We start from the raw sequence: 23,194 nt of genomic DNA, 5'->3' as shown, positions 1-23,194 counted from the left end.
TGGAACGCGCCTAACGAGCAGTAAAAATTTTAAACGTCTCCTATTGGACGTTTCGTCGCATCCGGAAGCCGTGGCCGCCATGCTTCCATCGCCGAAATTATCGAATATCGACTTTTGTTCATACTGCAATCCCATTGGCTAAAATTAACTAACCGCCAATTTTACTAGCTCTAGACCAATAGGAATTCGCCATTCGATAAATAACGCGCAATTTCCGTTCAAGATGGCTGACAAAACTATGCCTATTTCTGTTCCATCAGAAAAACCTATAAAACTCGTCAAATGGAAAATAAAACAAGGTGCATTTGTGTCCCAAGGACAAATATTATTTTTGTACAGTGATTCGTCAGGCAACAGTGATGAAATAAAGAAATATAAAGCGGTACGCGCTGGTACCATATCGTGCATCAAGGTGAAGGAAGGAGACGTCGTAGAACCTGGGTAAGTGACGTCACACGTTATTTACGCATTATTATTGTATATTTGATGTTTTCAGTGCTTTATATCGCTGCCAACATCTATAAAACTGCATTTAAAATCAAGCGATCAATATTTTGACCTATAGATACACAGATTAGTTATAGAAGTGTGCGTTTGTTCATTTGCGCGGCAAAACGCAAACTGCTCGGGATCATCCCGCCTAAAAATAAAATAGGTATTTTCTAATTTCTGTTTCAAATTGGCTTTTCTTGCTCTAGTTATTTCTGTTAGTGGAAGTCAGATTATTTTCTCAACTGTCTAAAGTATTTTTTGTTTCATTATCAGTACACACATCGCCGAGTTGGAAGAATGCCGGCACCCGACCGTGATGAAGGATATGTGTGCGGAGTGCGGCACCGACCTCCGCACCGATGAGCCTGCTAAACTAGACGTGGCTGTCGTCCCGATGGTGCACTCAGTCCCAGAACTCAAGGTACATTATTATAACTAAATTACTATTGTTTTGAAACATAACCTAACAATTCTTCAATGACCTAGTATATAGACTTAGATGGGAAGGAACCCAATAACTAACATAGGTACACACAGTACGCACAGGAACAAGTAAGGTACAAAGGTACAATTTCATAACATATTAACATACCTAATATATTAAGAAAACATAATAAGGCACAACTTCAAAAAACTTGACCACTCATCCTGCCAAGGCAAAACAAAAAGACACATTCTACTTGTCCTTTAAAATATGCCTAATGTGGCTTACTGTGATTTGCTTTTAGGCATTTGATCTGACTGTTGAGTACAAGGCGGCTCAACCAACCAAAGGAGTATAGGATGTACAGGATTTACTATAATCTAACTGGACGCTAAGCTAACAGTCACCATTTTAAAATTATTATTTCAGGTCTCTGAGGAATTAGCCCAGAAATTGGGTAGAGAGGATGCAGAACGCCTCCTGAAAGACCGCAAGCTGGTTCTGCTTGTGGACTTGGATCAAACTCTAGTACACACCACCAATGACAATATACCACCAAACTTAAAGGTACCTATTAGAGAAAATTTATAATGCATAAATTGCTTTAGATATGTATTTTTATATCTAAAAAGATATAGGTATTAATATAAAAATTATTTAGGCAAAAAAAACATTGCTGAAATCATAATAAAATGTGTTTTTATTTACTGTCTCATATATGGTTTACTGATATGTTTGTTTTTTTTACCAGGATGTACTCCATTTCTTCCTCCGTAGCCCCGGGTGTCCGGGCCGTTGGTGCCACACGCGCTTTCGTCCGCACACACTAGAGTTTCTTGCCTCGGCATCGAAATTCTATGAACTGCATGTCTGTACTTTTGGCGCGAGGCAGTACGCTCATGCTATTGCTGAACTATTGGACCCAGAAAAGAAATATTTCTCTCATCGAATACTGTCTAGAGATGAGTGCTTTGATCCAAGAACTAAATCTGCTAACTTAAAGTGAGTTTGTTTACCATTTTTTGTTCTATAATGTAGCTAATACAAGAACAATGTTCTAACAACATGTATATTTATCGTTGATAAAAGATATTACAACTTGTATACATTTTGACAAATGGCCATAATTGTATTTAATTTATTGAAAGAAAGAATCTTTTATTAGAAAGGGACACCACAGTAACAGATAAAACACAAAACATGGACTAACACGTAATTTACATCAAAACACGTAATAAAAACAACTTACACAATTATTGCCAATTCTTTTTTTTTTTTCAATCTCTTTTTGTCAGCTAAGACTCCTTTCCCTTGATACAAGTTTACTGATGTTCCAGGGCCTTGTTTCCGTGTGGTGACAACATGGTGTGCATAATAGACGATCGTGAGGACGTGTGGCGGCACGCGGCGAACCTCATCCATGTGCGGCCATACTCGTTCTTCCAGTCAACCGGCGACATCAACGCGCCACCACCTTTACGTGAGTATATTTACAATAGCTGTCCGCCCACGACTTTCTCCGCGTCATGATTAGAATCATGACTAAAAATTATACTTTTAACCCCTTGCGTGCTGAATTTTGCAAAATCCCGTCTTAGTGAGCACCTAAAAGGAACCCCATGCAAAATGTGAAACTAGCATTTTTATAATGTTTAATGTTACCTTGTAAGGTCTGGACTTTTGAACAAAGACTTGCGCCCGGTCACCAGCTAACACGCTGACGATTACTAAGCGGGTTGTGCTGTTTGAAAGACCTTAATGCGCATAATTTGAGCGTCACTAAAAATAACCCGACAGAGAAATACCCCAATACAGCTTGAATATTGCTCTTTCATCTATTAACACAATAGAAAAACAAAGACCAGAAGAGGTCTAACTGAAAGCTTGCTGAGGTGTGGGTACTTAGTTCATCTTGCGATGGATAGACCTCTGACTACCCCAATTGGGACATATCCCTTATGTTATCAATTGAAAAGCAATCCTAAATAATATGCTTTTTCAGTTATGGATTACGATACCAGTTACACATTAAAGAAATGTGTGTAACATCACTAATAATCCAAATAGAAACAGTCCTTCTGAAGACTTTCTTTTGTTAAGTTTTGAAAGAAAGACAGATATGGGGACTACAATACGAAACTAATACTTGTTAAAATCTTACTTATTCACTTGCAATGGATTATGTATCCTAATTTCTATATTTCGTTTTTCAGCCGAAGAAAAACCAAAGCTGCCCAGTGGTAAGAATGGCGCTCAAGTACCAGTGATTCATCAGATGCCCACTTTGGACCCAGTGGACCCAGAACCAGAACAAAAAGACGAGAAGAAAGACAAAGAAAGCGAGGCAAAGAGTGCGGATGAGAAAGTAGCAAGTAAAGACAAAGAGAACAAGAAAAGTGATGAAACAAAGAAGGAGGGTGTTGAAAAAGGTAAAAAATAGTTTATTTTTATACATGATTATTGTATGTTTATTTATTTATCTATTGGGTACATTTGCAATGTCACAGAAATCCATTGCTACAGTTAAGGCAATGATTGAGGTTTACCACAAATGGTTTTAACTATTTGACTGGAAAAGAATAAGTTAGATTATTTAAAAATCATATATGTAGATGGCATTTGCTACATCTATTTGAGTAACTATTACTATGGGGATGAAATATTTATATTCGATACAAAGTAAATCATTGTAGACTATTGCCACTCAATGTTGAGTCTTTTCTCTATTGTCATATAATAAAATACGTCATCTACTCTGAGCATCCATCTAGGTATATTAGTCTTCTACCTAGTTAGTCTACTGTAATATGCAGGCTCCGCATAGCAACCGCGCTGCGCGCGGCTCGAATTGTATCGAGGCTTTCGACCAATACACGCAGTGAATACTATCTAGGTGGATAGATGTGGTTATTGGTCAAAGCTCGCGATATGATTCGCGCCGCATGACTCGCGGTAGCCGTGCCGCGAGGACAACCCTTTATAATCTTGCATAACTCAAGCACAAGTGAATTACTTTATATTTTATTCAAACACATCTTTTTTTTTCAGTTGATGTTGCAGAGGGTGATGGATGTACAGACCCACTGGAGCCAAAATGGATAGAAACTGCTGATGGACAAATAGAAGTTGAGGATCCGGATGATTACTTAATCTACTTAGAAGATATACTTAAAAGGATACACAAGTAAGTTGGAAGTTATAAATTCTAACATAAGAGACAGGTGGATAGGTAGAGGCACCAGTAAACACCTTATTACAAAACAAACACCAAATAATACCAGGTTTACAATATAGTCAGTGCCACAAAAGAAGTCTACAGAATTTAATGAAACTAATTGACAAGTCATAATAATTATTTGCGACACTAAGCGCCAGGGGAACTTTTGTCATGGCGCGGACTATATTATTACTATTTTAGTCTTATTTTGTAATAAAATGGATGTGTTGTAGTTCGAAGACAGGAACCTAAGAATTATATTACTTACCCACTTCATTTTAGCAAAGATCCTTGTAGTATAAACAAAATTATAAATTGAACAACTGTATAATATTTTCCAGACATTTCTATGATGTCTACGATAAGGCAGAAGGAAAGCAGATCCCAGACCTGAAGGCGGTGATACCAGAAGTCAAGAGTAAGGTTCTTACGGGCTGCAGTTTGGTGTTCAGTGGGCTAGTACCTACTCATCAGAGGCTAGAGACATCAAGGGCGTACCTGGTCGCGAGGAGTCTGGGCGCGGAAGTCACGCAAGACTTCACTGAAGATACTACGCATCTTGTCGCCGTACGGTCAGGTAAGAATTAAGAGTTTAAAGTATTAGAAGCAACTGAAGGCCACAATCCCAATTAGGCTTTGTCACATTAGTAGAGCCACAAGAAAAGAAGTCCAATATTCTTTGTTACATACATTGAACATTTTAAAACATACACAAGCCATACAATTGGCAGCCTTATTGCTCAACAAAAAAAAAACAAGACATAAGACATCATACTGGACTCTCATAGTCCTGAATGAGTGTCATGAACCCTATGCTCTTTGCCAAATAATCTTAGAGTCAAAAAACCTTATTGTTGAACTATTGTGTTTGAAAATGTAGTCCATCAGTTGGTAAGCTAAATTGAACTTTTGTAATATGAACATTTATTTTCATAGGTACCGCAAAAGTGAATGCGACTCGCCGAATGGGCGATGGCAAGAATAAAATGCAAGTAGTGACGCCCGAGTGGCTATGGACGTGTGCAGAGCGATGGGAGCGAGTAGACGAGAGGCTATACCCCTTGCAACGGGGTGGACAGGTAACGTAGCATTGTAAGATAATGTTAGATTAGAATATCGTCACGATAATTATGTTTTCTTGCGATGGATGTATCTCTGACTACTCCATTGGCCTTTTCTCATCTTACCGGAGAATATGTTAATGATTGTTAAAACCATTTCAATAGTAATCTAAATAATCACTAGGTCATTGAGCTAGCGGAGTAAGGGTCAAATCAAACCATTCTGTCAGCACGCTATGTAGCTATAACTTGTCGATTCTGCCGCGTGCGGTCGCTCTCTCTCGCTATAGTAAATTACGGTTCTAAGTAACAGAAAAGGATAGAAGTATAGGAAAGTGCGATGAGGTGCTGACAGATGCGGTTTCACCGTAAGTAATGATAATGGTGCTTGGTCCACAGAGCAGCTCGCGGCGGCCGCCGGCGCACTGCAGCAGCCCGCCGCCCGCGCCGCCCGCCGCCGCCACGCGCAAGCGCACGCCCTCCGGACGGTTCATGGACACGCTCAACCCACTACTATCTTTCTCCAGCGATGATATCGCTGATATGGATAGAGAGGTACTTTCTATTGATTATGACGAACATACGACTCACTTGTAACATCAGATAAAGTTGTTATGCGTTCTGCGTTTGTGTGCCCTTGCGGCACGAATCCGTGCGCGGCGCGAATTACACCTAGGGCTTCCACCTATAACCAAAGAACGCCTATCTACCATATAAGCACTCGATATAATTCGAACCGATGACCACTCTGTTTATCTCCTAGGGACAAGATTACAACACAAATTGCAGCCCCTCACAGTATTTGCTCGTATAATGTGGATTTCTTTTCTCGTATGTTCTCGTCTCCGAAAACACTCAGAACATTAGTATGTTATGCACAAAATGTTTAAGCTAAATCTTGAGGATTAGGCTTGATATGACCATTTACCTTTTAACACTCGATATTATCTGAAATAGCTAAAGATTATCAAATATATGTTAAAGGTGGAAGATATTTTCAATGAATCGGATGAGAGTTCATCAGACGAAGAAACAAAGGCGCTGGGTGACGATCTCGATGACGAAGAGAACCCACCGGAGGACAGGCTAATATCTGTGGAAACCGAAGACAGTTCACAGGACAGGTTACAAGAGACAATAGAAGCTGACGAAGACAGTGACACTAACTTAGGTAATTTATTTATTATTTTTCAATATAATATGTATAGTATAGGGTAGGCTGTGACCTTGTTGGTCATTGTTTCTAAGTTGTGAATCCTGATCTCATTGATTGAGAGTTATTAATGCCATAATCCAGGGATTCTCAGTGGCCCCTATAGAATTGAGACGGGCGTCGCCGTGAGGCTCTAATCTTAGGTATTTGTGGGTACTTATATTATCAATACATATATGAGCCTCATATTGTGTATGTTTTAATTGTTTTGCCTACCTACCTAGTATCATCGTGCCCTATTTCAACCAGCATTTCGTAACAATAATTTGTGTATTTATTAATTTGTGTATATTTTTTAATAAATAACTTTTCTCAGATGACGAAGGTCCCCGGCGCAAGCGACCGCGGCCCTCCACGCCTCCATCAGACGACGACGAACCGCCGGACGATGATGACAGCTCCTGGCGACTGATGGGAGCCGCGCTCGAGCGGGAGTTCCTCGCGCAGGACTGATGTTGGTGTCCCCCGACATCACCTCGGATCAATACATTAGTGCTCTGTGGTTCAGTTCGGGTTTCATTTACGAACGTTTTCCCGTCACTCTCGGGTAGCTTGTGGATGCGAAGGTCGAAATATACCTGACATAGGCATGCCCTTACACTGCTGAGGATCAATAAATTAGTGCTTTTCAGGTTCAGTGCTTGTTTTATTCAAAGAATCCCATAGACAACCAACTAACTTCCATGTTATGTTACTACAGTAACATTATACATCAACACTTCTATATAACAGGCCTTAGCTTTTGCTAAGCTTGCGGAGCTTTTTATCTGTGAATTTAATATTTCAGGAATTCAATTCTTGAGTAATGGCTTCTGTGTGATCACAATTCTGCCAGTAGTCACATAATGAAAAAAATACGCGATAGGACAGGATAAAAGACTAGAATAATTAGTTCTGTATTATATTCAATATACATTATTGTATGTATATTTTTTGGAAAATGCTTGGCAGACTTTATGTCAATATTTCAGGAATGTAATAACTATAAGAACTAGGTAACATAATATACATATACCAGGCCTTATATCTTAAATGGAATTTCTAAAATAAAATATCAATTTTTTTAACTGATTTATTACAACTAATTAAAACTATCTAATTAAATAACTACATGTTCTAAATGGCATATGGGTCATTTTCATCGAAGACATGGAATTTGGTATAAGTAGGTTTTGAGGTGAAATCTTTCTTCCCTTCTTGCCATCCTCTTGCCGGTGCCTTATTATAGTCAAATGCAGAAGGTAATTTGCCATACAGTTCAGCCTCCTTTTCAATATCTTCTCTATATCGTTCTTTGGCAACTTTCTTACCTGTAACAGGGTCTGTTACATCTCCAAATGGATATACCACTTCCTTGATTTCATGGGTAATAAGTTTGGTTAACTTATGTGGTAACGACTGAATCAGAACAATATCTCCAGTTTTGCATTTCTTGTCGGGATCATGGCAATAATAAAACTCGTCTTTTCGGAAGTACTGAAAAACAAAATATACATAATTGCAGGAATTTAATTACAAATAAAAATATAAGAAGTTGTAAATAAAGAAACTGACCATCAATAGATTTTCATCCAATTCTAACCTCTTCACTCGTATTTTAGCTGCATTTTGTTTCACAGTTGGCACGCATTGGCCGAGTAGTAAAAATTTTCTAGCAGCATCAGCTACATTTCGAGCCATTATGTATTTATAAATTTACAGAAATTACACAAAATTCTATTTTCTAACCAAAATACCACAAAATCAAAATTATTAGATTAGGTAAAACAATTATGAACAGTGTTGCAATATAAGAAAGAGATAGTGATATACCACAAAGTTTATATAGCTATTTCATCTTTCTATTTAATGGTGTAGAAAAAAACACCTGACGTAATTTTTTTTTTTTTGTTTTTCCCGAAGGGTAAGGCAAAGGGAACTATGCCCATACAGCCATGTCTTACGTATTTTTTTTCTTGATGATTAATGAAATGATGAAAGGTGATGATGATGAAACCTAAGCCCCCACCCTCGGAGTAGACTCCTACTCCGAACCCCAAACGAATTAACTCAAGAGTCCGCATAAACTTTCGAGTTATGAAGCGGCTTCTTGCCACGAAGCGAAAATAGGCAGATACACTTTGTTTATTGAATACTCCGAGGCTTTTTGGCGGGAGGCGGGAACGGGACAGTTGCTTTCTTCATTGAATAATCTAAATAATTAATACGAAGTGGTGTTTTGTGGTTAATGATCGCATTAAGTTAGTCGGAAGACATTCGCGAGTGTTATTATATTGGAGTATTCAATAAACAAAGTGTATCTGCCTATTTTCGCTTCGTGTCAGGAAGCCGCTTCATAACTCAAAAGTTTATGCGGACTTTTGAGTTAATTCGTTTGGGGTTCGGAGTAGGAGTCTACTCCGAGGGTGGGGGCTTAGGTTTCATCATCATCACCTTTCATCATTTCATTAATCATCAAGAAAAAAAATACGTCAGACATGGCTGTATGGGCATAGTTCCCTTTGCCTTACCCTTCGGGGAAAACAAAAACAAAAAAAAAAAAAATGAATACTCCGATATAATAACACCCGTATTCTCAGATGTCACTCAAGATTTCCTCCACTCGACTCAACCTCGGTTGAGGATTTTTGGTATTCATAGTTGACATTTACGTCCTCGACTTATGGTTCTTCCTCACTGGAGGTGAGTAAAAATTGAGGAATGAACTGTCAAATGTAAGGTACCTCGTGACCAACCTTAAGGACTACTCAACGCTTGAAATCCGTGCGAACGCTTGTTGTGACGATACTTTTTATATTACAAACTTCGATTTTTGTTATTAAAATGAGTGATAGTGACTTATATAGTGACTTTGAAGAGTTTATGGATTATGTTTATGATAATCCTTACGATTATCCGGCGCGGAAATATATCAGAGACGCTCAAAACCCTTTGGAATGTTACGACGAAGAACAATTTCAAAAACGCTTTCGATTTAGGAAAGATACCGTTGTTCATATGATATTGCCACTGATTGGATTGCAATCAAATGTAACCAACAAAGGGTTACCTTTACCACCCATATTGCAACTACTCATAGCGTTAAGATTTTATGCTACAGGAAACTTCCAGGTAAGTTAGCCATTCAAGCATTTATATAATTACTTATCTACAGTTATAAAAAATATTTACCAAACTATTTCTGTTTCAACAGATTGTTTGCGGAGACCTGCATAAGATCAGTCAGCCAGTTGTATCTAAAATCGTGGCTAAGCTATCGAAAATATTAGCAATGAAAGTAGTTGAGTTTATCAAGTTCCCTGGAGCACACGAGAGAGCCAACGTGAAGAGAGCATTTTACCAACGTGCTCAATTCCCAGGGGTAATCGGGTGCATTGACTGCACTCACGTACCAATTAAAAATCCGAGTCGGGAAAATGGAGAACTTTTCAGAAATAGAAAAGGTGAGTTCTCTATAAATGTACAACTAATATGCGGGCCACAAATGTTGATTTACGACATTGTGGCGAGGTGGCCAGGATCTGCCCATGATTCCCGCATATTCAGCAACAGCCGTTGTAGTATGCGCTTTGAAGAAGGGGATTTAGTAGGTGCTGGCATACTTTTAGGGGACAGTGGATATGCACAGTCATCTTACACGTATACTCCCGTGCTAAATCCACAAACACCAGATCAGGAGTGCTACAACAGATCCCATATCAGTACTAGAAATATTATAGAAAGGCTGAATGGTGTCCTGAAAAGAAGATTTGCTTGTTTAAGCAGGAAGCTTCAGAACAAAATAAAAAATGTCCCTAACATCATCGTGGCATGTGCTGTATTGCACAATATCAGTGTTAACACTAACCAAGAAATGCCAGAACCCTTGAGGTCAAGGATAGACCCACCAACACCTGTTCCAGACAATGAACGAGGTAGTATTATAAGAGCTAGTTTTATCGCAAGACATTTTAGTTAAGTATAATTTTGTTATGTTAGTTATGTTTCCTCAGCAAAAAGAACGCCTTTTGTACCACTTGCTTCTTGTATTTAAATAATAAAGAGTTACTGTATTGTATTATGTACTAGTTTAGTTTCTATCTAGATGTTAGATATGTATTAAATACCTATAATATTATGTTATAATTCATATAGAAAAAGTTCTTAGAAATATTCTTTAAGATTCCATTATTTGTATCATAGTTAAAATTAGTTATTGCTCCAAATACAAGGGATATGCTCAATAAAAAAAATGTAATAAAAACTATCAATTTATTTCTTTCTTTCCCTAGAAAGATGCAGCTCTGCTAGCTCTCGCTTAGCCCGGCTGCATAGCAGCAACTCCTGCGCACTTTCCTTTTCAAGGCGAGCTTTATGATATGTCTCCTCAGCTGCCTTTACGAGCCACTCCCGCTCTGCTATCCTCAATTTATGTAGCTCCTCCTCCCTGTCCACTATCACCTGATATCTATCCTTTCGCAAGGTGAACTCCTGATTAATTACATGAGCCCGAATGTTCTTTGAAGCTGAAACGTAACAAGAAGATATGTTAAAACGCACGAAAGTTCACAGGCTTAATAAACACAGTTACTTATAATAGAAATATTTTTTAACCGATTCTTTTTACTATGAAGTGAATACGTTTAACTGGCTAATATAAAAAAAGGTCACCACAAGTGCTGACAGATGGCCATCACATTCACAGATGTGAATGTAAACAAAAGATAAGAAAGCTGTAAAAACTTTTGTGGACGGAGTTGGGTCGCGCAAGATCAGCATGGGGTTTCTAGGAATTTGTTACCCAAAATACATTAGAAATTATTTTAGTTACTTATAAAGCAGATTTTGTTCAACAATATTGCTATAATAAGAATACCTTGAGTTTGAGAAGGTGCTCCATAATCATGTTCTCTCAATCCAGTTGATGGTCGACGAGGTAGCTCTACTTGTGCCACAGGAACAGACTCTACAAATAAAAAATTCCAAATATGTTACTTAAATAAGGTTACATAAGTGTTCATTAAACACACCTCTTTCTTAAAATCTTTAAAATCTTCACACTGGTTTAGATTACTTGTAATAATAATCAAGCCTATAGTTTTGTTTAAATGTACTAGATAATCAACTTAAGAAAATATCTAAGAAAATACCTTGAATTAGAGAAGGTGGGTCATAATCGGAGAGACGAGACCCGGCTGATGGACGATATTGATTATCCATTATTTCAATATCAACTTCCACAGGAATAGCTTCTGCAAAAAAGGCAAAACATAATGTATTCTGCAAAAAAAAAATATGTTGTTTATTGTGTTAGAAATGGCAAAAAATATAGCTTAACTATTATACTTTGTATTTGGGATGGTCCTTCGCCAGGTGAGGTATTAGCGGGTGCTGCAGGGGCTGCAGGTGCAGGGAGATCGGGTACTGGGGCTAACATGTTGTGGTCCAACACCATATCTGGAATGAAAATGTTATCAATTGCTATAATTTTTACTTGCAAGAGCCACTCGGTGAAATTCTATTAACTTTCAACTGAACATAGAAAAGAAATATCAATAAAAACTATTTAGTAAGTGGAATAAGGTATGTATGTATATCCTGATAACTCACCACTATCACTATCAAACACGCCTTGTAGCTCTATATTTGTGGCATCCAAAAGAGCAGCATCAATAGCCTCCTGGGAGCCTTGAGAGGTACTAGCTGCATACAACCCACCTCCGGTCCTCATGCGTTCCCTTCCAAATTCAAATGAAAAAAAGAGAAGCTTAAAAATAACATTACTTACAGCATTGCACTGTGTTTTGTAACAATAGTAAATAATTAAATATTTACTTTTAAGAAAGTATATGATATTTTACCTTTTTTCTTGTGCTAGAAATTGTTTTCTTCTGGTTTTTAAATTGTCCCAACATTTTTTTAATTGTGCCTCTGTTCGCTAAAAGAAATCAAAGGTTTGTTTGTAAGTTTAATCAAAATCAGGAATGATATTAATATTATGTGCTACATTTAGGTACTTACTTTACTATTGGTCTCAATGGAGTTAAATTCTTGTGTAAGGCGTACCCAAGCCATTTTTTTTACATTTGCATTTCCAGCCCCAATAGTTGCAACAGAATTTAATTTATATTTCAAAACTAATTCCTGCAGACACACTTTTTCGTGTTCAGTAAAAGTTTGTCTTGTTGATCCGCTCGACATTTTGACTTGATAAACACTTTTACAAATCTAATAAACACTTTCACACTCCACAAAGTAGTTTGGGACGGATGATAACTTGCTCAGTGCAAAGTAGTCTGAAATTTGTGTTTGAAATAAACAAAGCCGGTACCGCGAAATCAACTGTCAAAGTCGATTTGACAATTTGTTTGACGTTTAAATGTTCCCATAAACTACAAACGTGACCACAGCCAACAGAATTCTATCATGCTGCCAACAAAATAATACGAAAACAATGACGTCATACCTCCACTCTTCCTCGCTGGAGGAAACCTCCGTTAAGGTTGAGGTGTCAACTAAGAATACCGATTTCAAGGAGATTTTGAGAATCCCTTAAGGTGGCCTTGGCTGAGGACCGAGTGAAGGCAGTTTTGAGTAAACATCTTAGAATACGGGTGTAATACTCGCGAATGTCTTCCGACTAACTTAATGCGATCATTAACCACAAAACACCACTTCGTATTAATTATTTAGATTATTCAATGAAGAAATCAACTGTCCTGTTCCCGTTTCCCGCCAAAAAGCCCCTGCCGCGTTCCAGCTAAAGCTTTTTTTTATTATTATTATAGCTTTGACTAGAAACTTTTTGAGTTTTTAATTATTTTTTTTCTTAGCAGCTAGATAGTAAATAAATAGTAGTAATCATTTTTTTAGGCATTTATATAGGCCACTGGAAGTGGCTCTGGCTGCAACATGTCTTATTTCTGGCTCGGTCCACCCCATTAGGAACAACTATTATATTAGGACAACTTATTAGAAATCATAGGTGTCTGTAATCTGTATTTATACGGTATTTATGTACTAAATATATTTTTATGGTTTCTCTGCAAAGTAGACCATTCACATCACATAATAGATATGAGATTTGGATTCTAAAAGGAGTTTGGGCTTTAAATTAAAACCTTAAAGAAACTTAAGTATTTCATACTTGTTTAAAACTTAAGTAACAAGAACTTAAAATATTTAATAATTAAGTCCTAACTTTAATAAATGACAATTAAATGAACTTTTATCAAAACAATATCGTATCGCTATTGATTATAACAATATTTACCCATCCCTTTAAGTAATTGATTGTACTTACAACAGCTAAATTTAAGAGCAAAAATAACCATATCGGATATGTATCACAATTTTAAACCATGTCCAATGAAAGTATGGATAAACAATCAGATTTCACGTTGGAACTAATTTTGTAATTGGTTTTACAAGTGTCACTAGTGCAGCCAGAGAAGATACCGCTCCTAGAGTACCGACAGCACTGGGACTCAATTTCGTAAAACCTAATGCTGTTAACGGAATGAACAGGTCACAAGAATTTTTTAATGTGTCTATGAAAACATCCTTATGACAGTTCATAAGCATGTACATATGCTTCATACCCTGACATAAGTCAAAACTTCTCACAGAACTATTTAATAGCTCTGATGGTTTGAGAAATGTTGATTTATTTAACTCTAACAAATGATATATTTCATAGAAATCTCTTGCTAAATTAGCGACAATTGACAAAAGCCAAAATCTGTTTGCAGTACGGTTCCAGTTCTCGGTGTCGGTCTTCAAGAAACCACTCTTTGTAAGCCACACTACATGGTCCGCATACAAGTACAGAGAATGTGCCAGTTTGCTTGTAGTCAAGCAAAATCTTAAGACTGGATCCTCAATGTGCATTGTATCTAATGCTGTGTAACAAATGTCTACACATCTCCCCAATCGTAATACTGGAACAAACATATTTTTATTAAATTGATAAAAAATATCAACTCTTCTTCTTAACTTATGCTAGTTATAACATGTCTACTAAAAAAGGTTTTAGTAATAAAACTTGCTTACTTTTCCGGAAAGAACTTAATGTAAGTTCAAGATTTTTGATACGGTCCACTGAGTATTTGTTTGCATTTCTTGTCTCCAACTGATGCCAAATCAGACGGCTTGTGTATTGTACTAGTCTGCAATAAAAAGGGAAATTATAGGAAATTTTTACTATTGAAAAAGTATAAGGAAGTTTATACGTAAATGGTCAAGGCAACTCAAGAATACAGGCAGTTGTTTGCAACAATACTGGCATAAATATTATTACCTGGCTAATTTATCTCTTCCATTTGACTGATTGTTGACTTTAATGATAATATCCATGTTTCTTGAACTTTGAACGTTGCTCTTCAGATAAAGTTCTGCGTTTCTTCACAATAAAAACAAACGGTTAATAACAAATAAAGACTAATATTGCTTATGACCCGCTAAAGCTAAATAACCTCCGGGCAAAAAAATAAATATAAAAACAGTAAAATTATTCACTTTTTGATTGTAAATTAATTAATGTAAATAAGTACATAAAACAACAGTTGCTGTAGGTACTCTGTGCTGTGCTCGCTGCCGAATCAGAGTACTCAAATGCCAAATTGACATTGAGTAACAAGGAAAAACTATATTGATCATTTCATTAGTGGAAAAAAGAGAGATATTAAAATGCTTGCCTGCAATAAATGGAACGTAAGTAAAATTGTAACTTGTCGATAGGCCAAAACCAACAAAAAAAAACAACCATTATTATGTTGTTTATGTTGGCAACGTTGGTTTCTTTATGTTGGTGAATCATAATGTAGCCATATGTAGCAGGATCTTACTTATTTCGACAGAATCGGATCGTTAGATCGGATCTTATCGTATTTGACGGTTTACCTTTTATTTATTTTTAAACGTTATTTGGCAAAACTAACATTGGCACACACCATTCAAATCATTTCATTTTTTTCTTGAAATCATTAACACCGCATTGACTTGACTTATACCCCGCTGATGCCTCCTGAACATTGTCGTAGATAAGTAGGATTTTCTACTAAAATTGGTCACACTGGTTAGCCCCACCAATCCATCATGGATGTATCCGGTCTGGGTCTAGTGTCAATGAAATATTGGCTGTCGTTGTCGTGTCGACCATCTTGAAATTGTCTTCTGAAGTGCGTCATTCGAGTGCGTTGTGTTGTAGTAAATTTTGTGAACGTGCAAGTTTGTGGTGTTTTTTGCTACTGTGGCGTTAATTTAGTATCTAAACAACGTGACTTAATTTGCTAAATTATTTGTGGTAAGACTTTAAACAATTTATCGGACGCTCAGTGATTTCATCGTATTCTGGAACAAACGACATTTTGAAGTGACGTGTAATGTTGTGCATTTCAGATAGTGGTTCGTCGTACTGAGCTTTCATGATTGGATTACCGCGTAGCGATAGAGATAGAGATCGAATAACGGTGAAAATTCGTAACATGAAGAGAAGTTCGTCGAGGGATAGTATGCCGCGATCGAAGCGGACGCGCAGTAGCATAGGCAGGTACGATGACAGCTCGGACGAACGCGTCACCCCGGACCGGGTGCGGCGCCGGGTACGCTCGCCGAGCCCCCGCGGCCGCTACGTGTCGCCGCACCGCGACGATTATGTCCGCTCTCGCGAATCCAGAGAGGAATCTGTCCGATCGTACTATAAGGTACTCTGTGTCAGCGCATTACATCCTAAAGCGTCTGATGAAATTGTAAAGGACACCATGTACAGGGAATTCAAGAAATTTGGAGACTTCAGCATTAAAATTTCCCACGAGTTGGACGAGCGAGTGGCGTATGTGTGCTTCCGCAGCGTAGAAGATGCTAGAGAGGCCAAGCATGCCAAACCAAGGATAATTTTGTATGATAAAGTTGCAATTGTTGATCCGGTTTATGAGCCTGTAAGATCTGAGTACAGGAGCAGACCAAGGAGCATTACTCCACCTGATTATGATCGTCCATATTCCTATACTTGGTCTCCAGCGCCTGAGAGACGTAGGCCACCACCCGATGACAGAGCATATGGAATTCCCCCTACTGTCCCACCCCACCATAGAGATTTTCGCCCTCCAATGCATGAATATCCTATGGCTGGGCCTCATGGACCACCAATGCACCACCGGCCTCCCATGCATCACCCTCCACATCCTCATTATATGCCACGTCCATATATGCCTCGACCACATCATCCACCTTTTGAGAAAATGGAAAATAAAAAAGATAAGTTTCCCAACTACTTGCATCATGTCCAGCCCGAAGATGATCCACTAGCTACCAGAACCCTATTTGCTGGAAATTTAGAAATAAACATTTCAGATGAGGAACTGCGCCGTATCTTTGGTCGGTATGGCATAGTTGAGGATATAGATATTAAACGCCCACCGCCAGGCACAGGAAATGCTTTTGCATTTGTAAGATATCAAACACTTGACATGGCTCACAGGGCTAAAGTAGAACTTTCTGGGCAATATATTGGTAAATTTCAATGTAAGATTGGATATGGTAAAGCCACACCTACTACTCGTGTTTGGGTGGGTGGACTAGGTCCTTGGACATCTGTCGCTCAGCTAGAGAGAGAGTTTGATAGATTTGGGGCTATAAAGAAAATTGAATATGCTAAGGGTGAAGCTCATGCTTACATTTTGTATGACTCTATAGATGCTGCTCAAGCTGCAGTTAAAGAAATGAGAGGTTTTCCACTCGGTGGGCCTGACCGACGCCTTCGTATCGATTTCGCTGACGTCGGTAATGGCGGCCCTTATAGGCCGAAGCCTTATGTGCCACCTGTAGGTGAAGACGGTCGCCCAGTAGAGGGCTATGAAGGATATGAGGGAACATGGGAAGAGGGGTATGGATACGGTTCATATAGAGGTAGAGGTGGACATCGAGGGCGTGGGCGAGGCATGTATCGGGGCGTATATCACGGTACTGGAGACTACAGAGACGATGAGTGGCGACGTGCTCCCTTAGATGGTGAATACGACGGGCGCGTTCGTCGCTCTGGATCACGGGAACCTGGTGTAGATCGTTCCAGATCACGATCACTACGTCGACGGTCCCCCGATAGCGACTCTGACGGCTCTCCTAGACGTAGCGGTGGCATGCTCGCCTCCGCAAGAACACTTCCTGAAGTAGTTCGCAAAGCCACCACAATCTGGAATGGTGCCCTTATTCTCAAGAACTCGCTGTTCCCAACCAAGTTTCATTTGACGGATGGCGATTCTGAAATCATTGATAGCCTTATGAAAGATGAGGATGGCAAAAATCAATTACGAATCACGCAGAGATTGCGTTTGGATCAGCCGAAACTAGACGATGTACAGAAACGAATTGCAACATCTAGTTCGCACGCAATATTCTTAGGTGTTGCGGGCTCAACAGCGTCTATCACAAATGAGGACACCAGCATTCAAACAAGGCCAATGCGAAATTTAGTTTCGTACTTAAAACAAAAAGAGGCCGCAGGAGTCATATCACTTTTGAACAAAGAGACGGAAGCTACTGGAGTCCTATACTCATTCCCACCATGTGATTTTTCAACTGAACTTCTGAAAAGAACTTGCCACAATTTAACAGAGGAGAGTTTGAAAGAAGACCACTTGGTTATTGTAGTTGTGCGTGGCGGGTCCGCCTAAAAGTTGCATGAAATATTCACAAGGATTATAGTTTTATATTTATTGAGTTTATCATTAGCATAAGTTTTTTCAGAGTTTCCTAATGTTTTAGACCTCATTTTTTTATTGTATACTTGTGATGTGTAGTGCTGTTGTGAGGTGTATGTAAACATTATTGATTATGTGAAGGTTTTGAACATCTAAGTTTGTGCAAGTGCTGTGTTAGTGCACAAATTATAGTGCCCAGCAATAATAACAATTAACTTTGTAGTTGTTAGTTTTGCTAGTTCATTGCAATAATACTTTAAAATTGCGAAAGTGTATTATTGATAAAGAAACTTCATTTGTATTGAAATAGTGTATAACTTATTCAGTGTATGGTTAGGTGATGTGTAGTGTAAGTGTGTGACCATTTAAATAGATTATTTCATCTCATGTTGTAGTTTTTTTACACCTTGTGAAGTTAGTGAATATAGAAGTGCTATTATGATTCCAACAGTGTCTAGTTTGTGATTTGAAAGTAGTGTGGTTTTAAACAGTTCAATTAAACAGGTCAAAAGTACCAAATTGACTTATCTTGGGGTTAGTGAAGTGTTGAATCTGCACTCCTAGTGAGTTGTGTTTGTGTTAATTCTTACCCTGATTAACAAGGGAGTGGTGTAGTGATTAGGAAAAATTTGTTTGTTGTGAAAAGTGATTTTTTTATCAGAGTTAATATTATGTGCATACTGCACTCTAAATCATAATATATATATATATAATTCTTAACTAGCTAGAGGAAGCAAGCAACTGGTTTGATAACGTGCTATTTTAAAAAGCTAATCACCTACTCAATACTTGCCACAGACAAATGGCTTATAGGTATATAATTATCTTCAATTCTTTAGTCACGAGTATAGTTAGTTATACCTAGTTAAACATGGCTTTACATTTAGTGTACTGAAATATAAGTGGCAAATTTTTAGTTTCGAGAGGATGTTGGTAAGTATAAGCAAATGGTAAGTATTTTTACTAGATAGAAGCAAGGACAAAGAGCAGAATTTTTCCTAAAGGTACCTGTCATTACGAAAGCGACACGATTGTTGTCTATGAATACTACCTAATATTTCAGGGGCGACGATACTGACGATGGATCCACCTTTGGGACCGCAGCAGTACCTATATCTGCGATGCGTCCCAGACCAGACACAATAGTTAAACAATGAGGTTTGGATTGTAAGAGGAGTTTGGGCCGTAAGGTCATACCCTGCGCTGCTTCCCCCACATTTCTCCACTAACATCGACAAACATCATACACTTATCCACGTCAAGCATTAAAACTGACACTACTTATGTATGTCTATCCTTTGGGCGCCGATAAGTAGGTACCTAGGTACTGAAAGTATACACATTCCTTTCGAAGCCGTTTGAGCAACTTTTGGCTCTTACAGAAATTACCAACGTAATTTTATGTTGGTACGTATGTTAAAATAAGCATTGTATGTAACGATAATATATCTGGCATTTTTATCCCCAGGATTGAAAGTTACAACTTGCTAAAGGTGATCACGATCACGATAATTATTTTCGATGCGCAAAACAAATTAGCTAAATGGATCGTCAACTAATTTGCTTCTGCTAATCTTTCAAACTTCCAATACAATTAAAATTTGTATGTTTTAATCATAGGTACGTCATCGCGTGAATCAACAGTATACAGTGAGGAACTTTCCAGGCTACGTTCACCAAAAGGAATATAGGTAGATGACGTTCGTTGTACAGCTTTAACGTGATAATTACGTATTTTCTCTATACTCAGGTACATAATAATTCCAAAATACAGTGTAATGGCAGAAGCATTGGTACCCATATACAAATAATTGATGCTTGATATTTGGATCACATTATGTATAGAATTATGTTGCTACCTATTTCAATTTAACATTGATAATAATAGGTGGAAGATGTATTTGTGCCTGGCTGTAATAAAAAGGGTCGTCATTTGTACCCAAACACTGATAAAAGATGCATACGTATTTCTGTTATCTATGAAATTAGAAGGTTAAACAAAGAAAATCTGTACAGCGCCTTTTATATTGTTTTTGAGGAACTTAGCCTGGAAAGTCCTCCAGTGTGGAATTGTGTAGTGCTACAGATGTGATGAATTCAGTGATGTTTGCAACTCCAAAATCTGTGATAACGTTTATCTAATAAAAGGTAAATTAAATCAATTTAAAGTTTTATTTTGTCTTCACCCTTATTACCTTTTGGATCTGTATAAAATTATAGATCTCGAACTCTGATGGCATTAATAAAGTACTTACCGGTTTCTGTAAAAAAAAAAACTAAAGTCTAACGAATATAAGGTATATAAAGCCTGTTTGCTCTGGATACCTACAAAGAAGAACACTTTCTAATAAATCCGATTGAAATACCTAAATCTAAGGCTAAAATGTTCTATTTTCTCTTTGTTTAAGGCTACAAAAGACGTACAACTAAATAACATGCTTAGTATTTATCATGGTCCTACTGGCATCACAGAACACTACTAGATAGGTACCTACTCTCAGCGAGAAACTGCCATGCTCATAAATCGACTGTCCATACCATACAGCATACCTACAATTCGTTTTCGCACTACATTTATTAATGCGGGCCTTAAAATGTAGAAACGTGAATATGTTACAAAGTTTCATTATAATAATCAAAATACGTCATTGATAATAATGTAAGGCGTCGATAAAAAGAGTGGGAATGATTGACAGAAAATTATTAAGTACAAGATATTGGATGGATGTAGTGCGCAAGTTATCTTCCTCTAAAATAAATAGTTTGTGGCGTCTTCGGCTCCGTCATTTGATAGTCTGTTTAAATAAGAATCTGAGTAGGTATAATTCCCGGCAAACTTCTTGAGCATCGAGTGTCGTAGTGGGGGAAAGTTCGCGCACGTACACTTCCGTGCAAAAAAAAATAAACTTTTGATTATTTTAACTTCATTAAAAAAAAAACAATTATTATATTATTTAATTATGTAAATAAAACTAAACTTATATTATTACAGTTTATTAAAACTTATATTATTTACTCACCGCCCCCGCGCGCCCCGTACCGCACCACCAAAGAGATCTAAAATTCGGTTGTGCGCAGTCAAGGTCGATGCTCAAGAAGTTTGCCGGGACCTATACCTACCTATCTAATTAGTCATAAACGCCATAAGAAACGTCTGTCAGGATTATTCCTGACAGGATGGTGAATGGTGGAAATTGTAATTTTTAAGTGCAATATAGAAAGAAAAATACTATCTACGCTTGCAAAATGGAAGAGAAACGAGACAGTCAACATGTTAAAGAAAGTTTGGAAAATTGGAGTAAGTACCAACTTTGGCTATAAAATCGGATTTGAAACTAGCAGGATAATACCATTCCCTCCTGGAATGGGAAAGGGTGAATTTCCATATAGTACCAGAAGGCCAATATCATTCGGAGCACCGCAAATTACTTTGAACTTATGGATGTTCACTTACTTGTGATTTCCGGTTCCGGTGCTCTCTAATTTACCATAAAAACTACACCGGGCTGGTCTAACAGTCAGAATAAGGGGGCTTAACGTGCCCTCCGAAGCACGGATCATCTTACTTTTAATCAATCTGGTGATCAGCCTGTAATGTTCTAACCAAGCTAGGGATTACAAAGTGGTAATTGTGATATGTTCCCACTTTATATTTCCCCTTCTTATTGAACCTTATACTACTTATTAAAACATTGAACGAGAGTACCTGTTGCTTGCCTGCACATAGAATAAGGTTCAATGTTGCTGTTTTATTCTGGGGGAAGGCCTGATGACCTATATTACAAGTTTTAACTTAGTTTAGGCATCAGCCCTTTCACAAAATCTGTCAGTTTAAACTAGTAAATTGTCATGTACAATGTTTTTATGTGGGGAAATAAATATTTTTCTTTCTTTCTTTCTTACCTACGGCTAGTTCCCTTTACGCCCGTAGTGGCCTTTTATGTATAAGTAACTTATTACTCCATAGATAATCTCACTCTTACCGTGCGCCTCGTAAGCTGTTATTCCCAGTCGCCAGCGAGACCATGCTCCCCTTAACCATTAGTGGCTGACGGAAATTTAAAATTATCTAAAGTAAAACCCAGAGGGGGTGAAGTAAATCTAGCTACGAATTGGTGCTGGGTGAAGAATCTTCTATTGTGCGGGATATGAGGTGGATTACCAACCTCAACCTGGTGTCAGAGTGATTTCTGAGCCGCCAAAAGCCCCTCTTATTCTTGACTCTTTTATTCTTGACTCTCTTATTCTTGACTCTCTTATTCTTGACTCTCTTATTCTTGACTCTCTTATTCTTGACTCTCTTATTCTTGACTCTCTTATTCTTGACTCTCTTATTCTTGACTCTCTTATTCTTGACTCTCTTATTCTTGACTCTCTTATTCTTGACTCTCTTATTCTTGACTCTCTTATTCTTGACTCTCTTATTCTTGACTCTCTTATTCTTGACTCTCTTATTCTTGACTCTCTTATTCTTGACTCTCTTATTCTTGACTCTCTTATTCTTGACTCTCTTATTCTTGACTCTCTTATTCTTGACTCTCTTATTTTTGACTCTCTTATTCTTGACTCTCTTATTCTTGACTCTCTTATTCTTTATTCTTATACTATAAACTAGTAATAATGGGTGCAGATCGGGGACCTCGCAAGAGTGACGAGAGCTATGATGAGTACCTGATGGCCATGAAGCGCGCCCATCATCACGCGTCCATAGTGCCTACAGAGATGATGTCACCGCGCGAGCGGTACAGGCATAAGCAGCGGCAACTCGAGGGGAAGTCTACGTATGAGTATTTTTCATTAAAAAATTATTGGTGGATGGTGTGAAGACCTTGACGCTTACCGGAGGGACTTTTAAGAAAGATGTTTAGTTGACTATTTCTTTGCTTAGTACATTAGTAGTCACTAACTTAAGAGCCACGCTCTTTTTCAGGGAAAAATAGAGCAGTGATTTCACTCTGGCCTTCTGCTCCACAGTACTGTCTGACGCGAGTGGGATGGCCCTCAGAGTAGTCTATTTCAAAGCCGTACTAGGACTCCTGTCCTTCTCCTCTGAATAGTACTGACAGTTACTGCTACCCCTGTCAGGTTATAGTCCCTGTGACTCGCCTC

At 38.0% G+C, this 23,194-nt stretch overlaps 6 protein-coding genes and 1 non-coding gene across 8 annotated transcripts; 4 read left to right on the top strand and 3 right to left on the bottom strand.

Moving 5' to 3' along the window:
* The first annotated feature begins 89 nt into the window (after positions 1-89).
* Positions 90-7,044, top strand: LOC126374323 (RNA polymerase II subunit A C-terminal domain phosphatase). Its single transcript, XM_050020886.1, has 12 exons — positions 90-441; positions 766-913; positions 1,346-1,483; positions 1,668-1,918; positions 2,254-2,396; positions 3,130-3,345; positions 3,965-4,100; positions 4,475-4,710; positions 5,070-5,212; positions 5,594-5,749; positions 6,179-6,365; positions 6,724-7,044. The coding sequence occupies exons 1-12, from the start codon at positions 224-226 to the stop codon at positions 6,858-6,860; spliced, it is 2,109 nt and encodes a 702-aa protein (XP_049876843.1). The 5' UTR covers positions 90-223; the 3' UTR covers positions 6,861-7,044.
* On the top strand, positions 2,921-3,050 carry LOC126374754 (small Cajal body-specific RNA 8). The gene has a single exon (XR_007567487.1). It is a non-coding gene; the product is annotated as a small Cajal body-specific RNA 8 (non-coding RNA).
* A 428-nt stretch (positions 7,045-7,472) lies between the features above and the next one.
* Positions 7,473-8,190, bottom strand: LOC126374469 (28S ribosomal protein S17, mitochondrial). Its single transcript, XM_050021123.1, has 2 exons — positions 7,962-8,190; positions 7,473-7,883 (listed from the first exon to the last, which is right to left on the bottom strand). The coding sequence occupies exons 1-2, from the start codon at positions 8,085-8,087 to the stop codon at positions 7,524-7,526; spliced, it is 486 nt and encodes a 161-aa protein (XP_049877080.1). The 5' UTR covers positions 8,088-8,190; the 3' UTR covers positions 7,473-7,523.
* Positions 8,191-8,973: 783 nt separating this feature from the next.
* LOC126374402 (putative nuclease HARBI1) lies at positions 8,974-10,568 on the top strand. Its single transcript, XM_050021040.1, has 2 exons — positions 8,974-9,518; positions 9,601-10,568. The coding sequence occupies exons 1-2, from the start codon at positions 9,231-9,233 to the stop codon at positions 10,363-10,365; spliced, it is 1,053 nt and encodes a 350-aa protein (XP_049876997.1). The 5' UTR covers positions 8,974-9,230; the 3' UTR covers positions 10,366-10,568.
* Positions 10,569-10,644: 76 nt separating this feature from the next.
* On the bottom strand, positions 10,645-12,987 carry LOC126374410 (uncharacterized). The gene is made up of 7 exons (XM_050021053.1): positions 12,408-12,987; positions 12,248-12,324; positions 11,997-12,124; positions 11,733-11,843; positions 11,537-11,638; positions 11,263-11,352; positions 10,645-10,912 (listed from the first exon to the last, which is right to left on the bottom strand). Exons 1-7 carry the CDS (start codon positions 12,585-12,587, stop codon positions 10,659-10,661), a joined length of 942 nt encoding a protein of 313 aa, XP_049877010.1. The 5' UTR covers positions 12,588-12,987; the 3' UTR covers positions 10,645-10,658.
* A 526-nt stretch (positions 12,988-13,513) lies between these two features.
* Positions 13,514-14,983, bottom strand: LOC126374445 (peroxisomal membrane protein 11B). 2 transcript variants are annotated; one of them, XM_050021096.1, is made up of 4 exons: positions 14,904-14,983; positions 14,686-14,787; positions 14,439-14,554; positions 13,514-14,326 (listed from the first exon to the last, which is right to left on the bottom strand). In XM_050021096.1, exons 2-4 carry the CDS (start codon positions 14,739-14,741, stop codon positions 13,782-13,784), a joined length of 717 nt encoding a protein of 238 aa, XP_049877053.1. In that variant the 5' UTR covers positions 14,742-14,787; positions 14,904-14,983; the 3' UTR covers positions 13,514-13,781. The 2 variants fall into 2 exon arrangements, with proteins under 2 accessions (XP_049877053.1, XP_049877054.1); XM_050021097.1 differs by having other exon boundaries at positions 14,939-14,959.
* A 513-nt stretch (positions 14,984-15,496) lies between these two features.
* On the top strand, positions 15,497-20,247 carry LOC126374316 (RNA-binding protein spenito). The gene is made up of 2 exons (XM_050020875.1): positions 15,497-15,690; positions 15,786-20,247. Exon 2 carries the CDS (start codon positions 15,812-15,814, stop codon positions 18,056-18,058), a length of 2,247 nt encoding a protein of 748 aa, XP_049876832.1. The 5' UTR covers positions 15,497-15,690; positions 15,786-15,811; the 3' UTR covers positions 18,059-20,247.
* The last annotated feature ends 2,947 nt before the right edge of the window (positions 20,248-23,194 follow it).

The sequence above is a fragment of the Pectinophora gossypiella genome, chromosome 17 (assembly GCF_024362695.1).
Source record: "Pectinophora gossypiella chromosome 17, ilPecGoss1.1, whole genome shotgun sequence".
NCBI classification, from domain to species: Eukaryota; Metazoa; Arthropoda; class Insecta; order Lepidoptera; family Gelechiidae; genus Pectinophora; species Pectinophora gossypiella.
This window is presented reverse-complemented; position numbering and strand designations above follow the sequence as displayed.

Coding starts and splice junctions, on each gene's coding strand:
- LOC126374323 (XM_050020886.1), top strand. CDS start 224: ATGGCTGACAAAACTATGCCTATTTCTGTTCCATCAGAAAAACCTATA. Junction 1,484..1,667: donor ATATACCACCAAACTTAAAG/GTACCTATTAGA, acceptor TTTTTTTACCAG/GATGTACTCCATTTCTTCCT. Junction 3,346..3,964: donor GAAGGAGGGTGTTGAAAAAG/GTAAAAAATAGT, acceptor TTTTTTTTTCAG/TTGATGTTGCAGAGGGTGAT.
- LOC126374469 (XM_050021123.1), bottom strand. CDS start 8,087: ATGGCTCGAAATGTAGCTGATGCTGCTAGAAAATTTTTACTACTCGGC. Junction 7,884..7,961: donor TGGATGAAAATCTATTGATG/GTCAGTTTCTTT, acceptor TTTGTTTTTCAG/TACTTCCGAAAAGACGAGTT.
- LOC126374402 (XM_050021040.1), top strand. CDS start 9,231: ATGAGTGATAGTGACTTATATAGTGACTTTGAAGAGTTTATGGATTAT. Junction 9,519..9,600: donor ATGCTACAGGAAACTTCCAG/GTAAGTTAGCCA, acceptor CTGTTTCAACAG/ATTGTTTGCGGAGACCTGCA.
- LOC126374410 (XM_050021053.1), bottom strand. CDS start 12,587: ATGTCGAGCGGATCAACAAGACAAACTTTTACTGAACACGAAAAAGTG. Junction 12,325..12,407: donor CCATTGAGACCAATAGTAAA/GTAAGTACCTAA, acceptor GATTTCTTTTAG/CGAACAGAGGCACAATTAAA. Junction 11,639..11,732: donor AGGACCATCCCAAATACAAA/GTATAATAGTTA, acceptor CCTTTTTTGCAG/AAGCTATTCCTGTGGAAGTT.
- LOC126374445 (XM_050021096.1), bottom strand. CDS start 14,741: ATGGATATTATCATTAAAGTCAACAATCAGTCAAATGGAAGAGATAAA. Junction 14,555..14,685: donor GGAAGAGATAAATTAGCCAG/GTAATAATATTT, acceptor TTTTTATTGCAG/ACTAGTACAATACACAAGCC. Junction 14,327..14,438: donor ATTAAGTTCTTTCCGGAAAA/GTAAGCAAGTTT, acceptor TGTTTGTTCCAG/TATTACGATTGGGGAGATGT.
- LOC126374316 (XM_050020875.1), top strand. CDS start 15,812: ATGATTGGATTACCGCGTAGCGATAGAGATAGAGATCGAATAACGGTG.